Source organism: Nuphar pumila, chromosome 14 (genome assembly GCF_984573655.1).
Source record: "Nuphar pumila chromosome 14, dmNupPumi1.hap1.1, whole genome shotgun sequence".
Classification (NCBI taxonomy): Eukaryota; Viridiplantae; Streptophyta; class Magnoliopsida; order Nymphaeales; family Nymphaeaceae; genus Nuphar; species Nuphar pumila.
In genome coordinates this window covers 11046419-11071072 of record NC_143262.1, presented here as the reverse complement: position 1 = coordinate 11071072, position 24654 = coordinate 11046419, and the positions used below count along the sequence as shown (strand labels likewise).

Genomic DNA, 24654 nt, shown 5'->3' with positions numbered 1-24654 from the left:
AGTGGGATGCAAATCATCGTGCGTTTGAAAAATGGAAAGGAAAATACTAAGGATAACCCTAAATACTTCACAAATACTACAAAATATCATAATTACACTTTCAAAGAAGAAAAGTACAGGCATACTGTTTGATACTTATTGGACTCCATAACTTGGACATATGGTGACATTGATGACTTCAATGGACAAAATTTTTAGCGTATAGAAATAATATCTCAATTGGTGCTCATCCTTGACTCCATCTAAGTTGTGAGTCAATCCCTTGGAACCAAACGGTTCCAAGGTTTGGTTTGGATGACTAATGTTTCCACCTGTGGTCACCAGGCATAGCATGTTATTTTTTCTCGGAGAAACCACCCCAGGCGTAGAGACTTAGCCGCGCTGGCTCAACCTATCGTACTTACGGTCGCTGTCCTGTCAGCATAAAACTCTGAGAGCTTACCCCTCGACCCCAAGGACTGGCCAAGCTTTGGCTCACGCAAGGGAGTGACACCCATGGGATTTGAACCTAGGCTGCCTATCAAACAGCTTAGGCCCCATCCCACTATGCCAAACCCTTTGGATCTAGGCATAGCATGCTATTGACATAGCAAAAACATTTACATTTCATGAGTCAAGTGCTTGAGCCAACTTTGTTTACAATCAACTTGGTAAAATCCACAAGTTGACTCTCTAAGTCAGGTCACTAAGACTCTTCAAATCACTCCCTTGAAGTATCCAATTAATTATATACTATATATTCTTAACCAAGATTACAAATGTCTTGTATTTGGATGGTGTGAAGGTCCTTTGAAGCCGTTTAGGGTTTGAAAATTAGTGAAAACAAGTGCAAGCTATTTGATTTTCTCTTGAAGAGAAAATTCTGTCCAGAATTGAATCTTGGGATGGAATTTACCTCTCCAAACCATCCATGGTCATCCTTATTCGTCATATGCTTAATGGCCTTTTGCTTCACCATCTTGCCATTTTTCACATTAAAAAAAAAAATGTGAATAAAGGTTGAACAAGATCCTCTCTAATTTCCTTTAGGGTCGATTAGGCTCCTCTAAAGTGCTTGTTAATTGGAATAGTGCTTCTTCCCCAATTCAGCGAGGTGGTTTAGGCATTGAGAAATTGTCAATTTTCAATATTGCTCTCTTGTGTCGATGGTGGTGGACTTGCAACCCAAAAATTATTATTCTTATTTCTCTAAGCATAAATATAAATTGGGTGAAAGCCCACTTGAATGGATTGAGCATTGGCTTTCTAAGGGATCGATTTGGAGAGTGGGTCCCTCGCTTCAAGCGCAATTTCTGTCTTAGACTTTGTTGGCTGGTCATGTCAATACTTTTGATCGTATTAAAAAAATGAGAGGGGCAATTTTCAAATCGTTGTTGCATGTGTGAGCATGACGCCGAGACTGTTGTGCACTCGTTTTGATATTGTCCCTCCTTCCAATCGCTTTTTATAGCAGCATGGGTGGAGCTAGCTAACAATCATGGTTCGCCAAAGCTCAATCCTTAGAGACCTGGTCCTTGGCCCTCCAGAACCGCCGCTAAAACCTATTTTTTTGATGCACGTCCGAGCTAGTCCGACATCAGAAGCTTTCGACGAAACCTGTTTTCGGGTATATATATATGGTTTCATTAGGGATATTATCATCAATATCCTTTAGTTGTGGATAATTGTTTTTTAATGCAACAATGTAAGATATTTTCATTCATACTAGCTTCTCTGCAAAGTTATTTTATCCATGTTGGATTTTCTCAAGATCTTGAGATTACAAATCACAGTCACAAGTAAAACATGAGAAAGTGCAAGCTATAATTATAATTCTCACTTGAGAATGCACATCTCTTGAATCATGTGACTTGGTCAGAAGACTAACCTTGTGACCAACAATCACAGCTTTAACTTTCTCGGCAGTGATTTCCCATCCCATCATAACCTGCGCAAAATATGTAGGTCGGTTGAAAAAATACATGTCAAACTTGGATCTATGTCACATGGATATAGACACAATGTTCTTTTTTTTTAGAATAATGAAGAAAGAATTTTATGAAGTCGTCAAACATAGAACAGAAAAGATGTGCTAACAAATGAAACAAATTCAGAAAAATACAAGATAAGATAACTCATCAAATAAATTGAAGGACCCAGGAGACGAGTTCCAATCCACGATAAGTCCTGGTTTGAACAAGATGCCCTGGCAGAGTGGAACAAATCTGATTCAACAGCAAGGATAACTCACCTCTCATGACGAAATGACTTCTTAAACAGCCTGCCATTTCTCTCCTTCCATGTTTGCCACCAAACTGAAGAAAGCCTAAAAACCGAAAAACACTGTTTTTTTGCGCCCGCCCCGGTGCAGAAAAAGTCTGATTTTGGTAGGACATTTTAGGTGTGTGATAATACACGTTCTTATATATATATATATCTTCAAACAGATTTACGAATGAAGTTTTTTCCAAAATGGAAATATCTAAACCAAAATCCTTCTTGCCTCAAACACATAAAATCTCTCTTTAAACCAATTGGTCTTCGCTTCCCTTTATTGACATCAGTCTTTTCACCGTCAGTCACTGCTCTTATGGACCATTTTAAAGAAAGAAGCACAAATGAGTGAAAGACCATCTTATTTGGCTTGGCTTTTCTTATATAGTACTGTTTCAAATGTAATCTTTCTACCAATTGACGTGAGTAGAAAAAGACATATGAATAAACAAACTATGTGGGTGTTGTTTTACACGAAAAGTTGATACTACCATCCCATAAAAGAATAGCCGACCTTCTTGTTGATATGGTCAGCAAAGGAGCCCATGGCCCCTAGTTAGCTTCCCTCCTTTTCTGCTAAGTCTCTGGACCTCCTTAGAGAGAGAGAGAGAGAGAGAGAATTAAGTATGGCTTTGAACATGACTATGACTCAATAATGGCAGTCACTTTGCTTTTGGGTGAACAAGGAGGGGAAAGAGAAAAAAAGTTGGCTAGAAAATCCTTTTATCCGTGTGACCCTCTTTTCATTTTTGGTTTCTTTCTCTTTCTATCCCATTGAAAATGTCATATATCCACTTAAACTAGAATTTTCCTTCCGTAAATCGTTGGTGGTGTTCGGAATTTCCATTTTGTTCTTTCTTTTCTGTTGTAAGCCTTTGGCAGAAGTGAAGAGCTTGTGGTTTCATCATGGATTCTTTGATGGGTGTTGGTTTTTCTTGCTCACTTGGGGTTGCGTATTGATTCTAGCGTGTTTAATTTGGTATTTCTGACCAGAAGCATTATGTTTGGTGCAATAACTAGTGAGTAGGCTTTGTGCGTAGTTGAGGGTAATCCCAAAGAAACCTCATGGGCAAACAGGGTCCTTGCTGCCATTGTGGGGTTACAAGTGAGTCTCGAATTTTCTCTTTTCATTCTCTATTACAGGGCCAAGATTTTATCAATATATTGTTATTGGTCGTTTTTTTTCTTTCCAAATTCTACTTCTGGGATGCTTTTTATGCATTTGCATGAGAATATGCACAATGGTTTACCTGTAATGAAAGGGCGAACGGAAGAAATGTTGATTTTGTAAGAGAATGAACTAAAGCTGATAATCCAAATCAACGGGATGCTTTCTTGCTCTGTTCTTATCGCATTCCATTTGCTTTTGGCCTTTTTCCTTGTTCAAGCATGTATATATATATATATATATATATATATATATATATATATATATATATATATATATATATATATATCTCTGTGTGTGTGTGTGTTTCCTTGTGTATTTAATGAAAATGGTTTTCCTGGGCTAGCAAAAAACACTCTCCTTGCTATTGCAATGGGTTTCCTGTTCACTGATGAAAAATCATCATTTCTGGTTGTATCAAAATTTGACATTTGATGGGCTTTAGAGTTCACGCCGAACTCTCTGTACAGAGCGACTCTGTTAACTTTATGCAGACTGCAAGTATTAGAAAAGTTATATTTGGCGATTCCGATTGGCATATCAAGAACTAATTGTCCTATTATATTTTCAATCAAGCATGTTTGATTGTAATATGAAATAAGTATTGGTCAATTGGTGACCATGACATGATTGATTTTCAGGCCAGATGAAGTTCATACTTGTGAATCACCATCATGTAGTTTAGTGATGGTGCAATCAGAATTATGTTGAAGTTAATAGCGGAAATCATTTGCTTGCGGTAAGTTACAATATTGTATCAATTACAGGAAATCTGGCCTCTCTAAGATGCAACTGTCATAATTGCAAATTGCAGGTTTGCCCAAATCTCTTCCAGTGATTTGATGCTGAATTTTGTTGCTTACGAGGCATCTGGGGTTTTTTTCTCCTTCTAGAATGTGTCGTTGCATTTGTACAATTCCTATATCCTAGCAATCTATTCTAATCTCCACTGATTTCAAATGGAATTAAACTTATTAAGTAGTGCTTTAATAATTTATAGTTGGGATTAGGTAATTGTATTATATTATACTCTTATTATTGCATACCAGATGATGGGAAGTAGTCATGATTGTTTTTTCCTGCCCTGCTTCTGATATTTCTCTGTGCTATGTCTGAAGAATTTTTACGATTTTATATTTCAGTATCATCCCTTGTCCATGCCCCTGTAAATTGCACCAAGCTTTCATTGAGGTACTGTAAGCTTTAAAAAAAAAACAGGTGGTATAATGGGCCTTCAGTCTTGCTATTGGGTTGCATTTTGCAAGGGATTGTTTGGTGGGATTGCTCACATGAGTAAGACGGTTGCTCTGTTGAAAAGTGTAATGTTATGCTGGATCATCCGTCATCACCATCAAGAAGCACTATCTCAAGTACATGGAGTTGGCTTCACAAATCCTATATCCCAATTCCTTCCTCTATAGAGCTACAGCTTCAGTCATCCCACAATTTCTCATGTCTCCTCTTACAGTCTTCCTCCAAGTCTTCTTTGCTTTTCCTCTTTTCCTAGTCCCTTCTTTTCTTAATGTTATGCTAGGTGTGCTTTTGGATAGACTTTGCAGCTCTCTTTTTCCTATGATAATGATCATGCCTATGTGCATTATGAATGCACAAATCAAGTGGATCGTATCTTGTATTTTGAAATGTTGACTAGTGCATCATGTGAGCTTAATGCAAATTCATCTCATCTTTTGGTAAAAGAAAAGATGAATATGAAATCTTCACCTTAAATCAAATTTCTATGTTCATTTAAAATTTTATCTTTCTTGTATTTAACTACTTGATACAACGTACTTTCTACTTTATCATGTAATCATGGTCTAGTCTACTGAATCTTCTTGATAAATGTTTTGGAAATAATGAGTCCCCACACTGATATATTCACAGCTTTCTTTGCAAATGCTATTGATTTGTTCTGGCTGTTTCTTCTATAGTTCTGAGGAACTAGGATGAGACTTCATGTGTTCTGTTAATTATTTTACTGTATGATCCTATTGTTTGTGTAAGATGTATATGTCCATGGAGAGACTTTCATCTTTAGTAGATGGATGACACCTGAATCTTTGTGATAGCCCTGATTAGAGTTTTCTTGGCAGTGCAATTTCATTATGTATTTTAAAGAAAAGTATTCCATAATGTAAAAATAGCTGTGAATGGAACATTTTTGTGGTTATTGTCATAGTGGCTTTAGGTATCTGAGACCTGTTGCAGTTAGATGATGTGCCTTTTGGAGGTAGATATAGCTACATGGGATTTAGATCCGAAAGCATGACCGCTGAAGCAGGGTTGCTGCAAGGAAATGAAAATGTTCTAGCATGAAAGCCTAAGGGTTCTATGCAGACTGATACTGAAGCAAGCATGAATCAATAGAATAATTCACAAAGTTCCATTCTGATTTCACAAGTGCTGGTTTTATATGGTAAAAATTGTAAATATTCACATTCATTAGATCTCCTAGAAGTGAAATGTCTGTCTTCCTACTCCTGTTGTTAAAGGGCCCACATCAATGATGCCTCTGCCCTCGCTCCCCACAATGAGTCCATGCTGTCTCTCTCTCTCTCTCTCCTTACCTGGGAATGCACCCCACCCACCTCTGCTCGATTGGCATACTCTCCCTCGTGAAGAGGCCCCATGCAATCCTGTTTTGCCGCCCAATGCCCTCAGCAGACCCCATGCACCTGCTACCCAGGCCAACGCTGACAGCCCACCCAACCACACTGAACATCTCATTTCTGACTTATGGGTTGACATTGTCCCAACTGTTAAGTTTTATATATATATATATATATATAATGAAATAATGTAATTTGGGTTGCCCACCAAGGTCATTTTGGTCATTTTGTACAAGTTAGAAAATATGTTTTTATTTATTTTTCTTTTTAATTTTTGTATTTTCTATTTCTTTATGTAAAGGCATTGTTGTACATGCCTCCACATAGTCGTTGGGAGTACTCCCAATGGTCATAAATATGACCGTCGGGAGCCTCCCTCTTGACCTCTTCTTGTCTATAAATAAGGGCTAAAAGCCCCTTATATTCGAAGCTTCTTTGAAGCTCCTCGATGAATAAATTCATTATTTTAAAGTGTTGTCTCTCTTTTGATATTGTATGCACTCTTGTGTTTGTGTAAGCCTTAATGCTTTTTGGATTGTCCCATAGTGGACTTGTGCATGTGCACTTTATGATTGCGTACCACATGCTGCCCATTTCCCTTGTGGTATGCACCACCGGTCTCGTAAGAGCTCCAGCAAGCCTTCCTCCCTTAGCCACCACAGTTCAAACTTGAAAGACCTGCTTGTTGGGGGCCATCCATCCCCCCAAGTTAGGCTGATTAGCATGTTGAAATTGGATCCATGTTGGTGTGCATGTCATGCAACCTAAGGAGTAGGCCTTTGGAAATGAGAAATCTATCTAGTTTCTTTATAGTTGGGATCATTCTTTTATTGGACCATGTGTATGCCCAACCTCGAATATGCACTTGAGTCTGGATACCACACGTCATTACCAGCCACGATAGTTGCTGCAAAATAGACATGAGGAGGGGTAGACTGATCTTCTCCTTGTATCATCTTACATGCTTTTACAGTGTGGCCTGTTTTGTTAATAATTTGGCATACGACATGTCCCATATTAGACGGCGCTCCTGAGAACTGAAAACATTCAAGTACTTTGGTGGGTTCAGGACGAGGCGTTGATTGGGAGCATTAGGGTCTAGTGGTCGTCAACATAGTTCGCTAAATGGGCGGTGTGGCTATTGACTTTGAAAATGGACAACGTATGAAAGCAACTAATCCAATGGTCTTGCCAACACGGTTGTGGCAAGTTCCACCTACTGAACCAATGGGAGTACGATATGCTCTTGCTTCAACTATAGAGCTCACTGAATCATGTGTGTGTGTGTGTGTTGGGGGGGGGGGGGCAATCGGCCCTTCTAAGAGAAAATTAGGTCCAGTTAGTTGATCAGATCCAGGACTGGCGAAAGAGGAAGGAGATCCCATGGATCCAAAGGACAAAAATTGTTAGATTTATGTTTTCTGAGATTCATGTAGAAAGAAAGAAGACAAGAGAAAGGTTTGGGCTAAACTCTCACGATTCTCAATATGAGAAAATTGTGCCTCATTGTGACTATTTATATTCACTTTAGACTAAAATACATCTTTACTAAAACACCCTTATTAACACAAAATGCAAGACTAATAAAGGGTATTTTAGGAACACAATATATAATAAAATCCAATAGAGAACTTGAAATGAAATGAGGATCTTCAAAACACGAACTTAGATCCGCACGAGGTGTCTAAAAGGACACTAAAGCATAACCCTTAAAAAGGGTATAATGGGAAACAAAAGAAGAAATAAAATATTCTTTATTGATATGAAAACATCAAATGCTTAAGAAGCATAGGAATAAAGATACAAGAGGGGATGCACCCCTTTATATACAAGTGGGAGAGGAGAGCTCTTAAGGAGCTCTCCTTTGTAGCCGTTGGACTAGTCCAACGGTTATAAATGTAAGTGTTGGATGGTTACATTATTAGTTAAGTTCCAAGTGGAACTTAACTAATAATGTAAGTTTAGTTCTATTAGAACTAGACTCTCAAAAAAAATAAAAAGAAAATAGCAAAAAATACAAAAAAATAAAAATAAAATTACATTAATATATATAATAATAATATGAATATTATTATTATATATATTTTACATTTTAACAAAACTAGGAGATGTAAACAGTAACGTTGTGAACAATGACGTGAACAGTAACATCATGAACAATGACATGAGTGATAGTGACATGAGTGATATAGATCTAGATCAAGATTCAGATTTGACCACCTCAAACCTCATGCTCTAATAGCCTCCCTTAAGTTGTACATAGTTAACAACCATAGACAACTTGCTTCTTAAATACCAAAACTTGTTCTTTGTTAGGCCTTTAGCGAACAAGTCAACCATATGTTCTTTAGTCTGGACATAGCTGATCTCAATCTCATCCTCCACTTTCTGATGAATAAAATGTTGATTAATTTTGATATGGTTTGTCTTTCCATGTTGAATGGGATTTACTGAAATCTTGATAGCTCCTTGATTATCACACAACAAAAGTGACTTGGGGATGACTTCTTCCAAATCATACATGTGTCTAATCCATGTCATCTCAGCTGTATCTGCAGCCATGGAATGATATTCAGCCTCTGTACTGGACCTCGCAACAACCTTTTGTTTCTTACTATTCTATAAGACCAAACATCTTCTTAGAAAAACATAGTATCCAAAAATGGACCTTCTTTCATCAGGATCTCCTGCCCAGTCGACATCTGAATAAGTCGTAACCATTAACATATCTTCATGTGGTGCCATATTTTTGTAGAACAATCCATCTCCAACAGTGCCCTTTAAATATCTCGAAGTTCTTTTCACACCCTTCATATGTGATATTCTATGCTGATGCATGAATTATGACACCTGATTAACAACAAAAACAATATTTGGTTGAGTGAAAGTGAGATATTGCAGCATTCCAACTATGCTTCTGAACTGTGTTGGGTCATGAAACAATTCTCCATCATTTGCACCCAATCTCTGATGAATGAGAACTAGGGTTGCAACAGGTTTACAATATTTTATGCTCGCTTTATTTAGGAGATCCATCGTGTATTTGTGTTGAGTTAAAATAAGAGAATCAACTTGCCGATCTACCTCTATCCCAAGAAAATACCGTAACAGACTAAGATCTTTCATCTTAAAATTTTTGTTTAAGAAGCTCTTCAATTTTTCAATATGTTCACTATAACTGCCAGTAACAATTATATCATCAACATAAATTAGTAACACAATGATAAAATTGTTACCTTTGTAAATGAAAAGTGAATGATCTAATGGAGACCAAGTAAAACTATAGTCTTGAATTGCAACCGAAAAAGTCTAAAACCAAGACCTTGAAGCTTGCTTCGGTTCATAAATAGCTTTTTATAACCTGCAAACATGAGTTTTTTGGATCCTTTTCACTATACCCTAGTAGCTGCTCCATATTAACTTCCTCCTTAAGATGGCCATGCAACTGACTTAGTTGCCACCCATGATCAATTGCTAGAGAAAGGATGATCTGGATAGTGCTTATTTTGACAATAGGACTGAAGGTCTCATCATAATCATGCCCATACTCCTGAGTGAATCTTTTTGCTACTAGGCGAGCTTTATATCTTTTGAGAGTTCCATATGATTTATATTTTATTTTGTACACGCATTTCGTATCAACTACATTTTTATCGAACGGTCTTTTCACTATCTCTCATGTCATTTCTTTATTCATATCTTCTGTCCACCTATTTGACTGCACTTGCTGAAATATGTTGGGTTATTTCTGTTGTCCGATTTGAGTAAGGAAGCATTGAAAATCTATGCTGAAATTTTCATAACTCACCCATCTTTTAATCAGATGTCTCACGCTACTTGATCTTTTTATTGATTGAAGTTGTCTCTCTTGATTTGACGATTGTTGTTGTTCTTGTAGAACCGGCTGACTTTGATTACGCCTTGTATAAACGCATCCCTCTTTGAATCTTTTTGATGTGCTTTCTACATTGTCTGACCTCTATTCCTTCCCGATTCAAAGCCTCCTCTCTCCTATGCATTTTAGCTCATATTAGAGATCAAAGGAAATAAGAGCAAGAGGAGTTAGGGTTAGAGGAAACTCAACAAAAGAGAGAGAGAACAAGTAAACCTGTTCAATGTCATGAAAGAGGAACCTCACACACTAAAAAGGGTCGACCCCCTTGAGTACATAAAAAAGAAAAGGCTAAAAAGACTAGTATACCCCCTTCTTAATAAGGTATGTACATAATAGTCAAATAAGGTTATTTTACACTACTCTGTCCTATACTATATTACATAGACTTTCAATAATGGCTAGAAAGGAACAACAAGCGAGTCAAGGGTCAATCTACATGTGTTGGGATTCTCTTCTTGCGGATTTACTAAGAATTCAAGGAGCTACTCAAATTTAAGTGGCCTGACAGTGATCCACACTGGTTAGGCCACCCATGTATGTCATAACAGTGTGGTCTTGTATCGTTCCTTCTTGATCTTTGGGGAGCGATGCCTCATTTCTCCCATGTACTTTTTACTGCACTATTATAACTTCACTTTCATTATATATATATATATATATATATATATATATATATATATATATATATATATTAGTCAGTTCTGATGATAAACTATTTCCAAGCTGATGCAACACCTAAAGGAAAATTGGATGCTAAATCTTGCAGAGACAATTATGAAGCTGCAAAACATTCTTCTCAATCCCTTCTCTATATGTACATTCTGTGGGTGGTCAATTGTCAAAAAATACTGATTTACCAAGGAACAGAATGATCAAATTTCATATAACTTAAAATGGCAATTTATGCAAGTCTTCATTAGACCATTTCTGTTTTCTTTATGTGAGCATTTAATTTTCTCATCCTCTGTAGTATCTCTCCTTTGATATGTGTCAATCATCCCAATTGCTCCCCTTTTACACCCCAAAGCTGCCCGCCCACCTCAGCTGGTAGCACCCTAATCAACAGTTCAGTTGTTGCTTGTGTATTTCTCTGGATTTTGTTTTAACTTTAACATTTAGGTCTATTGAAGTTGAGTGCATTGTTTTTCTTTTTTGATCTCAGTATTCTTGGGCTTATCCTACTATCCGACACCATAAATTTAAAATAGTTTTTAGTTGAAACAAATTATACTTGATATCAGTCAATTGAATTAGTTATCTATCATGTAAATGTGACTTGATGACCTGGAATTGTTCCCGTTGGCTGCCCAGTGATGATAAATGATGTAATGGAACAGGCACTCCACTGTGGAGGAATGGGCCACCTGACAAGCCAATACTGTGTAATGCATGTGGATCAAGGTGGAGGACAAAAGGCTCCCTGGTGAACTATGCACCACTGCATGCTCGTGGATTTGCATCAGTTGATGCCGAAAACAGCAACAGCTCTGGAGAGGATAGGCCATTATACAAAACCAAGCAAGAAGCTTTGCATATAACTGACCAGATTGAAGATAAACTAGAAGCTGTGCCAGAAATATCCAAAAATGATATATGCTCAAAAAGTTCTGAAGATAACACTGTCCATAGATCTGGCTCAGGATCAGGGATATCATATTCCGAGAGTTGTATCCAATTTGACAGCACAGATGGAAATGAAATCACAGGTGATACCAAAATAGCTGTCTTTGCATTAAAATTGATGCAAAATCTTTTCTATTAGTTTTGTGCATTAAAATTGATGCAAAATACTTTTTGTTAGTTTTGTGCATTAAATTTTCTCTTTAAAAGACACTGATAATGAATTTAGATTTGCATATCTTGGAAGCAGTTCATTGATTTCCACATGGGACTAAGTTTGCACTTTTCTCACATCTACCATCTATTTTGTACTAGTCCATTGAGGAAGTGGTCATCAGATCAGATCACACGCGGCAGCTTATATGCAGAAAGAAATTTAGAATGGGTACTTAACCTATTTCAATGTTCTTGTGAGAAATGCACTATCTTTTATTATTGAGTTCTCTGTTTAAGGTCATGGCATGTGAACCATGAAAATCCCAAATGTGGGTCTCTACCAAATAACATGATTGACAAACAAGACTTAAACACTTGTGTATATCAATATTCTTTATTTATTTATGACCTGAAGTTTCAGTAGGAAGGAAATCTTACACATGCATATTCACACATATGCACATCATAACGCTAGCATATCTGATTGAGCACATGGAGGCCCATGGCTATCAGTATGTCAAACTATGATAATACAGATAAATTTTGATTCCCGGAGTGGTGTTACTGTTTCGCAAATTCTATTGTGCCGTAGGGTGTCAATAAATTTTCCATTTTGGTTGTTAGAGCAATTACATGTGAACCATGGTTTTTAGATGAATTGAGGAGAAGCTCAATGTCTGAAAAAAGAGCTAGTTTATTCCATTTTTGGCAGATTTATTTTTTGAATAGTTGTTGCAGGTTTGTCGTTTACATTTTATTATGAATTTTTGTTACTAATGTTAAAAATTCCATCGAGGGAAAGACTGCATGGTATATGTTAGTTACTGTTAATTCAAAAGTACTCTTCCACAGATACTCCATTTTTACCCTCATGTCATAGCTCTACATAACATTATCAGTAGAAAATTGCACTAAAATAACACTCTTCAATGATTTAATAGCTGTATCCATGTGATAAAGAGCATAGCATTTTGGACTACGACTTTGCAAAGTAGAGTGATAGTAGTATATGTCAAGGACTGGGTAACTGAGTAGTAAGAGAAAAGATGGAAACATCGACTACACTAGCCTCAAGTTTCTTTATGGTTGAATGCATCTGCTACAGTATGCTTTATGAACACGAGTGCTGGACTGGCAGTGGGGTGAATTACACTCATTATATCAACAGTGGTAAGAGTTGAGGTTGTCAGCCTATTGTAAAAGAAATGACCCTTCTGCAGCATCTGCACAACTTCAACCATGAGTGGAGTCATGATAGAACGTTGGGCTGTATTTGTGGATCATTTTGCACCATACCATGACATTATCAAGCATACTTCCAGAAAAAAAATGTAGATACCTGTTGGTAATGATCAACACAGGGTCCCAGCTGACTGGGACCATGGAATGCAAAGCAGAGAACATGATAATATGTCCATTAGGGAAGTCTGGTGCATATGGACCTATAGATGCAAGAGTATTTTTTGCCATGTGCGTTTGCAGAAAAGGGCTGAACCATGCTAGAAAAGCCATGCCTAAAATCTTTTCCATGTGTATAACAGTGATCAAGTTACTTTTTGCGAAAAGAAAATATCAGTGGCATATAGAATTGATAGGATGATGCACTAGGAAGATATGTGAATTTGGCATCTAGCAATCAGATGCACTCTCCTAAAAGTTATTGTGGAGAGTTGAGGTATGAGGGTTCCTTTTTAGCTAGCAATGTGATACTGCAGTGCATTCTTCATTGTCTTTACTTGTTTGTATATGTCTAGGAGTAAAAGCAAGCCAAACCCACTGTTCTAAGCATTTGTATGCAGCTCATCACGATCAAAGAACTCTCTCTCTATCAAATAGATTAAGAAACTGCATTAGCTTGTGCCAAGTGGAAGAGTTTTACCTTTTGTTTTATAACATCTGATGCTTCAGAATGTTCAAAAATAAGAATTATCAAAGGTTAGAAGATGAGGCATTCTAAGATTTTCTATGATGAAATGGTTAGAAAAGAAATGGAAGGGTAGCCTTCCCCAAAGGGGGATGGGGAAATAATATGAACATGAGTATTCCTAGTCTATGCTAAAAAGTCATATATTGTGGATGCGATTAAAAACATGACAAGGCCACCTATTGGTGTTGTATATTTTATGACATAATTTGATGCTTTTTACATATTATATTGCAGATTTTTTCTTTTTTTTTATAATGAACTAAATTGGTACCAACCTTGTAAGAAGTATGCTGTAAGGAGTGAATCATGTGCCCTTTTAGTTATAATGCAGATTCGGAGCTTATCCTTCTGGGATTTTGGTTAGACTTTTCTTTTGATAAACAAGTTTTCACTTGGCCAGTGTGTTCGAACTTTGCGACATCTTGGTTAAGATAGTGTGACTCCACAAATCCAGCTACGTGTTTGAGCTGATAAGGGAAGGATGTTTTCCTCGCCATCTTAAAAGCATCTAATAAATTGTTCTCTTTTACTGGTCTGAAACAAGTACATGTGGTTTTGCTGATCTCTTAATCCTCATCTAGTAGTTAATAGTGGTATATGTCATTATTGGCATTGACTTCTATTGATGCTATTTATGTGCAGACATATTCTTCACATATAAAGGATTCAGAAATAAAATTGCATACAAAAAGTCCTTGCTTCATTCTTTGACTTTTCACTTTGAAATTACATAATACTATTTTTCCCTCCATGCATCTAGCCTATAAACAGAACGCAGGAGTGCCAATGTTCATTTCCAAGCTGATAGAAACCTAGACAGAAAGTATGGAATAAGATACAAGGTTGAATGTGTTGGCTAGATTGTATAATTGCAGCATTCTAAAATTCTTGGCCTAAATTCCCACAAATGGCATTCTATGAAAAAGAAAGAAGAAACACAAAATAGTGCAGAGAAATAACATCCTGTTATGGAGTTAATTTTCATTTTTGGACCAGCATTTGATGTAGTAGTTATGTTTGCCATCGTCAATCTCCATATGCCAGAGCACAGACAGCCTATCTGGCTGAAAGTTTCATAATGACACCAGCCTTGGAATTTGTCAAGAACTCATTAAATTTCTTATATTTTTACAAGCATTCTGTGGGGCAGGAAGTTGAGATAGTGCTGTTTCTGAACCATGTAATGTTGTGCAACTTTTACACATGCAGTATCTAAAATAAGGGCTGCTGTAATGATGAAAGTATTGAAAAGAAAAAAAGCGGGAAACTACGTGGTCATGTTTAAATACTGCCTGCCTTGAACTGGAAAGCTCTCATATTGGTTCTCATTGTAGGTTAAGGTTTCACTTTGATGTCTCACAAAAAGCGCCATTTTTTTTTCATTGGTTTGCTGTGGTATTTCTTTGACAATTATGTTGTCTCTTGCAGCCACTGGATTTTGAAGATCATCCTGATTCTGACTAGGTTCAACATGGTTTTGCAGGTTCAGTACGATCACATGCCTGGGACTTGCAAATTCCATCTAGAAAGAGGACATGCCTTAAACACCAAAGTCCATCTTCTGTCGAAAAGCTCCAGAAAGACCTATATGATATCATGCATGAGCAAGACTCGTCCTACCTGTCTGAATTATCAGAGGAGGTTCTGCTTTTTGAAACTGCAGCTCCGATGGTTTCTGTTGAGATAGGCCTTGGCAGTATTCTGATTAAGCACCCACATTCAGGAGGAGAAGAAGAATCAGAAAGAAGTTCATTTCCATCTGAAAACAAACATTTTATGAAAAATGAGGCATATACAGGGCTGCCCTTTCTTCCTATACAATCTCAAAATTTTGAAGTTAGTTCGACCATGGTGTCAAAAGATAGGCTGAAAGAGATCACAATGAAGAGGGAGCAGTCCCAAGAAAATTATGCTAAAGGAATCGCTCTTGTGAATAAAGTTTTGTAAGCTGATGTAGGTGAGCTTGTTTAACCAACACATGTATCTGCTATGCTTATTTTAAAGGAACTTGTTATTTTCTTCTGGTGAGTCTAATCATTTTCTTGAATCAAGTCATTCTGTTTCTATTTTGGCAGTGTATGTCTGTGTATGCTCTGCAAACTTTCTGCAAGCATTGCTCTTTTTTGTTTTCCCTCATGATTCTGCAGGTATAGTTTTTCTTGCAAATTGAATATCCCTACATATCGTCTAGAATATTAGTCACACCGTTGTGCTTCCATTTTCTTCTGGATGAAACAGGCATATGGATATAATCCATGATTTTTATTTACATGGAGCTGGCATTGATCTGTAATGAAAAGAGGCGGAAGCGAAGGGTGTAAAAACCCATGCTTACAAGAGGGGAAGACCTCTATTTATAGAGGAGGGAAGCACTAAAAGGAACCACAAGGGGGGCTCCCTTGTAGTCGTTGGGAGCCCCAACGGTCAGAAATCTGACCGTTGGAGCCCCAACGACTACAAGTGTGGGGCCCCCTTGTGGTCAATACAAAAAGGAAAAATAAAGAAAAAAGAAAAAGGAAAAAAAGGGGAAAAAATAAAAATAAAAAAGAAAAAGATACATATGTGGTTTTACAAGAATACCCCTATCGGGTATTTATCTAAATGAGAAAAAGTATATATATATATATATATATATATATATATATATATATATATATATATATATATATATATATATTTTAATACGCCCCCTCAAACTTTACGGGGAGAAGACCGAAAGTTTGCTAAGGAGAAACATAAATCGTGGAGTTGGAAGCGCTTTGGTGAAGAAGTCAGCTAGCTGATATTCTGAAGTAACATATGGTAATGAGATAGTCCCTCTGAGATATTCGTCTCGAACATAATGACAATCCATCTCGATATGCTTTGTCCGTTGATGAAAGGTGTGATTGCTGACAATGTATATCGCACTTTTGTTATCACAGCAGAGCTTGGTAGGAGTGGAAATGAGGACGCCCATGTCAGCAAGGAGACTTCTGAGCCATACGATTTCCATAGTTGTCATCGCCATAGCCCGATACTCAGCTTCAGTAGATGATAAGGAGACCTTCTGCTGCTTCTTGCATCTCCACAAGATGAGAGATTCACCTAAAAAGATACAAAGACCCGTAATTGAGATACGATCATTGGGATTGCCTCCCCAGTCAGCATCAGTAAAAGCAGTCAATTCAAGAGATGAGGAAGAGGATAAGAAGAGTCCCTTTGAGATGGTATTTTTGATATATCGCACAATTCTTATTACGGCCGCCATATGAACCGTGGTAGGTGCGTGCTGGAACTGGCTTGCTGCATGAATCGCATAAGCTATGTCAGGACGGGTGATGGATAGATAAGTGAGGGATCCAATTAATTGACGGTAGGGAGTTGGATTTTCAAGAAGAACACCATCTTCAAGTCTAAGTTTTGCATTGATAACTTCTGGAGTCTCAACTTTCTTTTCATCAGATATTCCTGATTTGGTACAAATTTCAGCAGCTAACTTCATCTGAGATAAGATGTATCCACGTTCGGAATAAGCCACTTCAATACCTAAAAAATATCGCAAATAACCAAGGTCAGACATATCAAAGGTATCTTTTAGCATAGACTTAACATCATTTACTCCCTTTTTGTCATTCCCAGTGATGATCATATCATCAACATACAGCAGAAGCATAATAATGGAGTCACTTGTTCTTTTCACAAAAAGAGCAGTGTCAGTATAACAAGAAGAAAATCCTAAATTTATTAATACGTTACTAAACCTATCATACCAAGCTTTAGGGTCTTGCTTAAGACCATATAGAGCCTTTTTTAATTTCAAAATTTTTCCATTTAAATCCATACCTGGAGGTGGTTCCATATACACTTTTTCATTTAAATTACCATTCAAAAAGGCATTTTTGACATCAAGTTGAAAGATTGGCCATTTTTTAACTGCGGCTATAGCAATAAGAGCTTGAACATTAGTCATTCGAGCAACGGGGGCAAAGGTTTCATCATAATCTACTCCATACTCTTGGGCATATCCTTTGGCTACCAACCTAGCCTTATACCTTTCCAATGAACCATCACTCTTAGTTTTTACTTTAAAAACCCATCTACATCCGATGGGTTTCTTACCATTGGGAGGATCAATGATTTCCCAAGTTTGTGCCTTTTTAAGATCATTAAGTTCAAGTTGCATAGCTTCATTCCAATGAGCATATTGCTTAGCATCATTGTAATGAGATGGTTCATGAAAAGAGTGAAGAGCAAGTAGGCATGCTCGAAAGTTAGGCGAAAAAGAATCATAAGAAACAAATCTATTTGGTATTTTGGAAATCCGATTTGATCTTCTTTGAGAAGTCTCTTCGGTGAACTCATTTTGGGAAAAATTTTCAAGGGCACAAGGAGGATTCCTTTCATTCCTTCTAGAGTAGACTTGAATTTGTCTTGAAACATTTTCTTCAAAGTTTTGATCATCGTTTGGATGTTCAACAAGATCTTCACTAAGAGATTCATTAGGATCAATATGATTATCTATGATGTTTTCTTTAGGTAATAAGTCAAATAAAAATGAATAATCAATATTTTCATTCGGTTGTTGCAAAAAACCACTTTCCTTTTCAAGGAATGTGACATCTTTAGAGATATAAAGCTTTTTTTTAAGTATGTCAAAACATCGATACCCTTTTTGTTTTTCGCCATATCCCAAAAAAATACATTCAATAGCCCTAGGGGAAAGTTTATCATTCTTGTGAGTTAAAACAAAACATTTACATCCAAAAATTCTTAGTCTTTTGTAATCGGGAGACATATTGTAAAGTTTTTCAAATGGAGAAAGATTTTTCAAAGAGGACGAAGGGGTTCTATTGATAAGATATGTAGAGGTTAGAACCGCTTCGGCCCAAAAGGATTTTGGAATGTTTCTTGAGATTAATAACGTTCTTGTAGTCTCTATTATGTGCCTATGCTTTCTTTCTGCAAGTCCATTTTGTTGCGGAGTGTTGGGACAAGAACGTTGGTGAAAAATTCAATTTTCTTTCAAATAGTTTTGAAAATCATTGGACATATATTCGCCTCCCGAATCGGATCTAAGAATAGATAAATTTCCCAAAAATTGGTTTTTGACCATTGCATGAAATTCTTTAAAGAAGGAGAAAACTTCGGATTTGCGACTTAGGAAGTAAATCCACGTGAATCGAGTAAAATCATCAATAAATACCACATAATACGAAAAACCTCCTTTAGACAAAATAGGGGAACACTACAAGAAAATTGTTAATTAGCGACGAAAATTAGCGACGGAAAAATCCGTCGCTCATTAGCGACAGATTAGCTAGAGAAACCTTTCTTCATGAATCTGTCGCTAATTAGCGATGGATTAGCGAAAAAACAACTTTTATCGCTAATCCGTCGCTAATTAACGACGGATTAGCGACATAATTTTTTTGTCGCTAATTCTTAATACAAGAAAACCATTTTAGCGAAGGATTTAGAGAGAGAATTATGTCGTCGCTAATTAGCGACGGCTTAGCGACAGAATATATTCCGTCGCTCGTTTGGTATTTTTGATTTACGACGGCTTAGCGACGGAATAATTCTGTCGCTAAGCCGTCGCGAAATGTCGCGTAAATCCCTAATCCCATCCCTCTTTCTCTTTTTCCTGTTTCGCTGTCTTGCTCCCGCCCGCCGCCCTCTCCCTCCCGCCGCCCGTCGGCCTCTATCCGGCCCCCACCGTCCACCGCTCGCCAGCCGCCGATCGCCGTCAGCCTCCCGCCACCGCCCGGCGACGCGCAGGTAATCATTTCCGCCACTGCCCGGTCGCCCCCCCTGTGTTTTCGGCTGGGGGTCGACCCCCTGCATTTCCGGCAGGGGGTCGACCCCCCTGCATTTCCGGCAGAAGGGGGTCGACCCCCCTGCGTTTTCGGCAGCAGGGGGTCGCCCCCCCCCCCCCTGTGTTTTCGGCTGGGCGTCGACCCCTGCATTTCCGGCAGGGGGTCAACCCCCCTGCATTTCCGGCAGCAGGGGGTTGCCCCATGTGTTTTCGGCTGGGGGTTGACCCCCTGCATTTCCGACAGCAGGGGGTCGACCCCCCTGCGTTTTTGGCAGCAGGGGGTCGACCCCCTGCCGGAATGCAGGGGGTCGACCCCCTGCCGGAATGCAGGGGGTCGACCCCACTGCATTTCCGGCAGAAGGGGGTCGACCCCCCTGCGTTTCCGGCAGCAGGGGGTCGCCCCCCCTGTGTTTTCGGCTGGGGGTCGACCCCCTGCATTTCCGACAGAAGGGGGTCGACCCCCCTGCGTTTCCGGCAGCAGGGGGTCGCCCCCCTGTGTTTTCGGTTGGGGGTCGACCCCCTGCATTTCCGGCAGGGGGTCGACCCCCCTGCATTTCCGGCAGAAGGGGGTCGACCCCCCTGCGTTTCCGGCAACAGGGGGTCCCCCCCCCCCCCCCTGTGTTTTCGGCTGGGGGTCGACCCCCTGCATTTCCGGCAGGGGGTCGACCCCCCTGCATTTCCGGCAGCAGGGGGTCGACCCCCTGCGTTTTCGGCAGCAGGGGGTTGCATCGCCCCCCATGCGTTTCCGACAGGGGGTCGCCCTCCTGCGTTTCCGGCAGCACATCGCAGGGGGTCGGCCCCCTACATTTCCGGCAGGGGGTCGCCCCCCTGCGTTTTCGGCAAAGGGGTCGCCCCCCTGCGTTTTCGGCAAAGGGGCCGCCCCCTGCGTTCTGTGAAACTGCATCTGCCTCTTGTTTTTTTTTTTCGGCAAGTGGTGACTTCATTTTAACACAGTGTTTTTTGCAGATTTCTCAACGGAACTCGCTTGTGCCCCGCCACCCGTGGTAAGTAAGTGACAAAAATAATGCAAATCGGGTAAATACCCGTGGTGAGTAAGTGATGCAAGTGCATCACATGTTATTTAATTTATTGAATGTAACACTTTATTGTTCACACACTCACTTAGTTGTTGATATCTAGGACTGCTTTGTTGGAGTTCGGAGATCATGCTTTGCATGATTTTAATGTATGAATATGGAAGTGTTCTTATTTTTGGAGTACGGAGTCCATGCTAGGCATGGTAGTAGTTAGTGGGATATTGAAGTATGTTTGCTGCAGGTACATGTTTGACATTTGTTTGATATGAATTATTTCGATGTATTGCAATGTTTGATGTGATTGTATCCATGCTTGCATGTAGTTACTTTCAATTTGATTATGTCTTCCATGTGAAATTGTATACTGAAAACATGCTTCAAATGAATGTATCGTGTCATGAATAGTTTGCACATGAAAATATTAAGTTATCAATGCATGCATCATAATTCTTGTGATTGTATGACATCATATATTGCATGATAAATTTGATATTTTCTTCATCATAGCATTCTGATGGTTCTCTTTTAACTGGTTAGGATACTATTCGTAACATCATACGACAGAATGACTACAAACCGTGAATGAATGTACCGTAGGATAGTGGACAATGAGTTATCGCATGAATATATGGATGGTGTCGACAGTTTTATTAAATTTGCAACGGCAAGTGTCAGTACGGTAGATCCCACAGGTCGGATTAGGTGTCCCTGCAAGATTTGTAAGAATAATCGATTTGTAGAACCTCATGGCGTTAGACATCACCTATACAGGAAGGGTTTTGTAAGTGATTATCAGAACTGGACGTTTCATGGAGAAGAATTTAGAAACGATTTTGATGCACAGGTGAATGTGGTGCACGATAATCCATATACGAATTTGATATTTGATGCTGCAGGAACAGAACTGGATTCTGCTATGAGTTCTAGTGATGTAAGAACTGCCGTAGATGAAGAATCACCAAACGATGCAGCTAGTAGATTTTATGATTTACTTAGAGATGCTCATGAGCCACTTTGGAACGGTTGTGAGAGTCACACTATCTTGTCTGCAGTTCTTCAACTAATGAATTTGAAGTCCAAGTATAATTTGAGTCAATCATGTTTTGACCGTTTGTGCATGATTGTGAAGAGTATGTTGCCTAAAGATGAGAAATTGCCACAAAATTTCTATCGTGCGAAAGTTATGGTCAACGCTCTAGGTATGGGTTACAAAAAGATTGATGCTTGTCCAAATCACTGCATGTTGTATTTCAAGGAGCAGGAAAACGACATATCATGCCCGTCATGTGGGCATCCTCGGTTCAAGCCAAAGACAAGAGGCAATGGTAGCACGAGATCAAAGGAAGTTTCATACAAGTCGCTCCGCTACTTTCCTATCACTCCTAGATTGCAGCGATTGTATATGTCTTCAAGGACAGCTAAACACATGAGATGGCATGCAAATAAAGTTCGACACGATGAAAACAAGATCACGCATCCTGTTGACGCTGAAGCTTGGAAGCACTTTGATCGTACTCATCAGAACTTCGCAATGGAAGTGCGAAATGTTAGACTCGGTCTATGTACAGATGGATTTAATCCATTTGGGGGTAGATCAACTCCATACTCATGCTGTCCAGTATTTGTAACTCCATACAACCTTCCACCAAGCTTGTGTATGAAACGTCCAAATCTTTTCTTGTCTCTGTTGATCCCTGGTCCGACCTCACCTGGCCAAAATCTTGATGTATATCTAAGGCCATTGATTGATGAATTAAAAGTACTGTGGGATGACGGTGTTACCACGTATGATGCCCACAAAAAACAAAATTTCAACATGAAGGTCGTTGTTCTATGGACAATCAGTGACTTCCCTGCATATGGTATGTTATCTGGTTGAAGCACACATGGGAGGTTGGCTTGTCCGTACTGCATGGAGGATTCCAAAGCTTTTAGATTGAGGCATGGAAGGAAGCCTTGCTGGTTTGATTGCCATCGTCGATTTCTACCCAGCGATCATCCGTTCCGACGTCAAAAGAATGCATTTACAGCAGGCACAACCGAAACGGAAGGTCCATCCTCAAGATTGTCTGGCATAGAGATTCTAAGAAGATTGCGATACTTTCCAGATGTATTAACAGATGCCCGCAGTCCTACACCCTTCCGTGGTTTTGGGAATGATCACAATTGGACGAAAAAATCTATTTTTTGGGAACTACCGTATTGGCCGACCCTATTGATACGACATAATTTGGATGTGATGCATGTAGAGAAAAATGTGTTTGATAATGTGTTCAATACAATAATGAATATTAAAGGAAAAATGAAGGATAATCCGAAGCCCCGTATGGATTTAAAATTAATATGTAAAAGACCAGAATTGGAACTCAAAGAGTATAATGGCAAAGTACTGAAACCAAATGCAAAGTACGTGCTCGGACCTGATCAAATAAAACATGTATGTCAATGGTTGAGACAACTGAGATTTCCAGATGGATATGTCTCTAACATTGCTCGGGCTGTGAAGATTGACGATGGACAGTTATATGGGTTGAAGAGCCATGATTGTCATATCTTTATGCAACGATTGATACCCCTAGCATTCCATGATATGTTAGACAAACCTATATGGGGGGTATTGTTTGTGTTGAGCAGATTTTTCAGAACATTGTGCGCATCGGAGGTCGTTGTATCAGATGTAAAGAATCTTGAGGACTCTGTCATCACCACTGTTTGTCTGTTAGAAAAGATATTTCCGCCAGCATTTTTCGATGTTATGGAACATTTGATCATACATCTGCCATATGAACTAAGGGTTGGTGGCCCTGTGCAATATCGATGGATGTACCCATTTGAAAGGTATATGTTTTTTTATATTTGTCTCTTTAATGACAGATATTTAAAATTTGAAATGTATATTCTTGTCAGATGCATGTTCGACCTAAAAAAAAAGGTTCGTAATAAAGCAAGAGTAGAAGGCTCTATTTGTGAGGCGTACACTTTAGAAGAGATTTCAAATTTCTCATCTATGTACTTCGAACCTCATATTTCAACACGTTACACATGCTATAATCACATATTCAGTTTTTTGACTGCCTTAGCACACATATGAGCATGCTATAATAACATATAGAGTTTTTTTACTGCCTTAGAACACATATGAACATGCTATATATCATTTATGATAGAATCACATAAAATTTTTGGCTTTGCCTGCCTTAGAGCACATATGAGCATGCTATATTCACATATTCAATTTTTTTACTGCTTTAGCACACATACGAGCATGATCGAATCACATATATAGTTTTTTGCCTGCCTTAAAGCACATCTGAGCATGGTAGAATCACATATAGAGTTTTTTTTAGATGCCTTAGAACACATATGAACATGCTATAATCACATATTCAATTTTTTGACTGCTTTAGCACACATATGAGCATGATAGAATCACACTATATATATATATATATATATATATATATATATATATATATATATATATATATATATATATATATATATAACTTTTTGTATGCCTTAGAGCACATATGAGCATGATAGAATCACATATAAAGTTTTTTTGACTGCATTAGAACACATATGAGCATGCTATAATCACATATTCAGTTTTTTGACTGCCTAAGAACACATATGAGCATATTATAATCACATATTCAGTTTTTTGACTGCCTTAGCACACATATGAGCATGCTATAATAACATATAGAGTTTTTTTACTGCCTTAGAACACATATGAACATGTTATATATCATTTATGATAGAATCACATATAAAATTTTTGGCTTTGCCTGCCTTAGAGCACATATGAGCATGCTATATTCACATATTCAATTTTTTTACTGCCTTAGCACACATACGAGCATGATCGAATCACATATATAGTTTTTTGCCTGCCTTAAAGCACATCTGAGCATGGTAGAATCACATATAGAGTTTTTTTAGATGCCTTAGAACACATATGAACATGCTATAATCACATATTCAATTTTTTGACTGCTTTAGCACACATATGAGCATTATAGAATCACATATAGAGTTTTTTTATTGCCTTAGATCACACATGAGCACATGATAGAATCACATATAGTGTGTAATTTATTTCATTATATTATGTTTATCAATGCTGACTGTTCTTTTCTTGGGTAGGCTGCTAGCGATAATCAGGGTAGTGGAGCTGAAGGGACAGATA

General features: G+C 38.4%; 1 protein-coding gene across 2 annotated transcripts; it reads left to right on the top strand.

The window, feature by feature from the left end:
- The first annotated feature begins 2779 nt into the window (after positions 1–2779).
- On the top strand, positions 2780–24654 carry LOC149816368 (GATA transcription factor 26-like). Of its 2 annotated transcripts, XM_089987104.1 has the most exons (4): positions 2780–3358; positions 11263–11631; positions 15112–15585; positions 24612–24654. In XM_089987104.1, the coding sequence occupies exons 1-3, from the start codon at positions 3319–3321 to the stop codon at positions 15573–15575; spliced, it is 873 nt and encodes a 290-aa protein (XP_089843230.1). In that variant the 5' UTR covers positions 2780–3318; the 3' UTR covers positions 15576–15585; positions 24612–24654. The 2 variants fall into 2 exon arrangements, with proteins under 2 accessions (XP_089843230.1, XP_089843229.1); XM_089987103.1 differs by lacking the exon at positions 24612–24654 and having other exon boundaries at positions 15112–15679.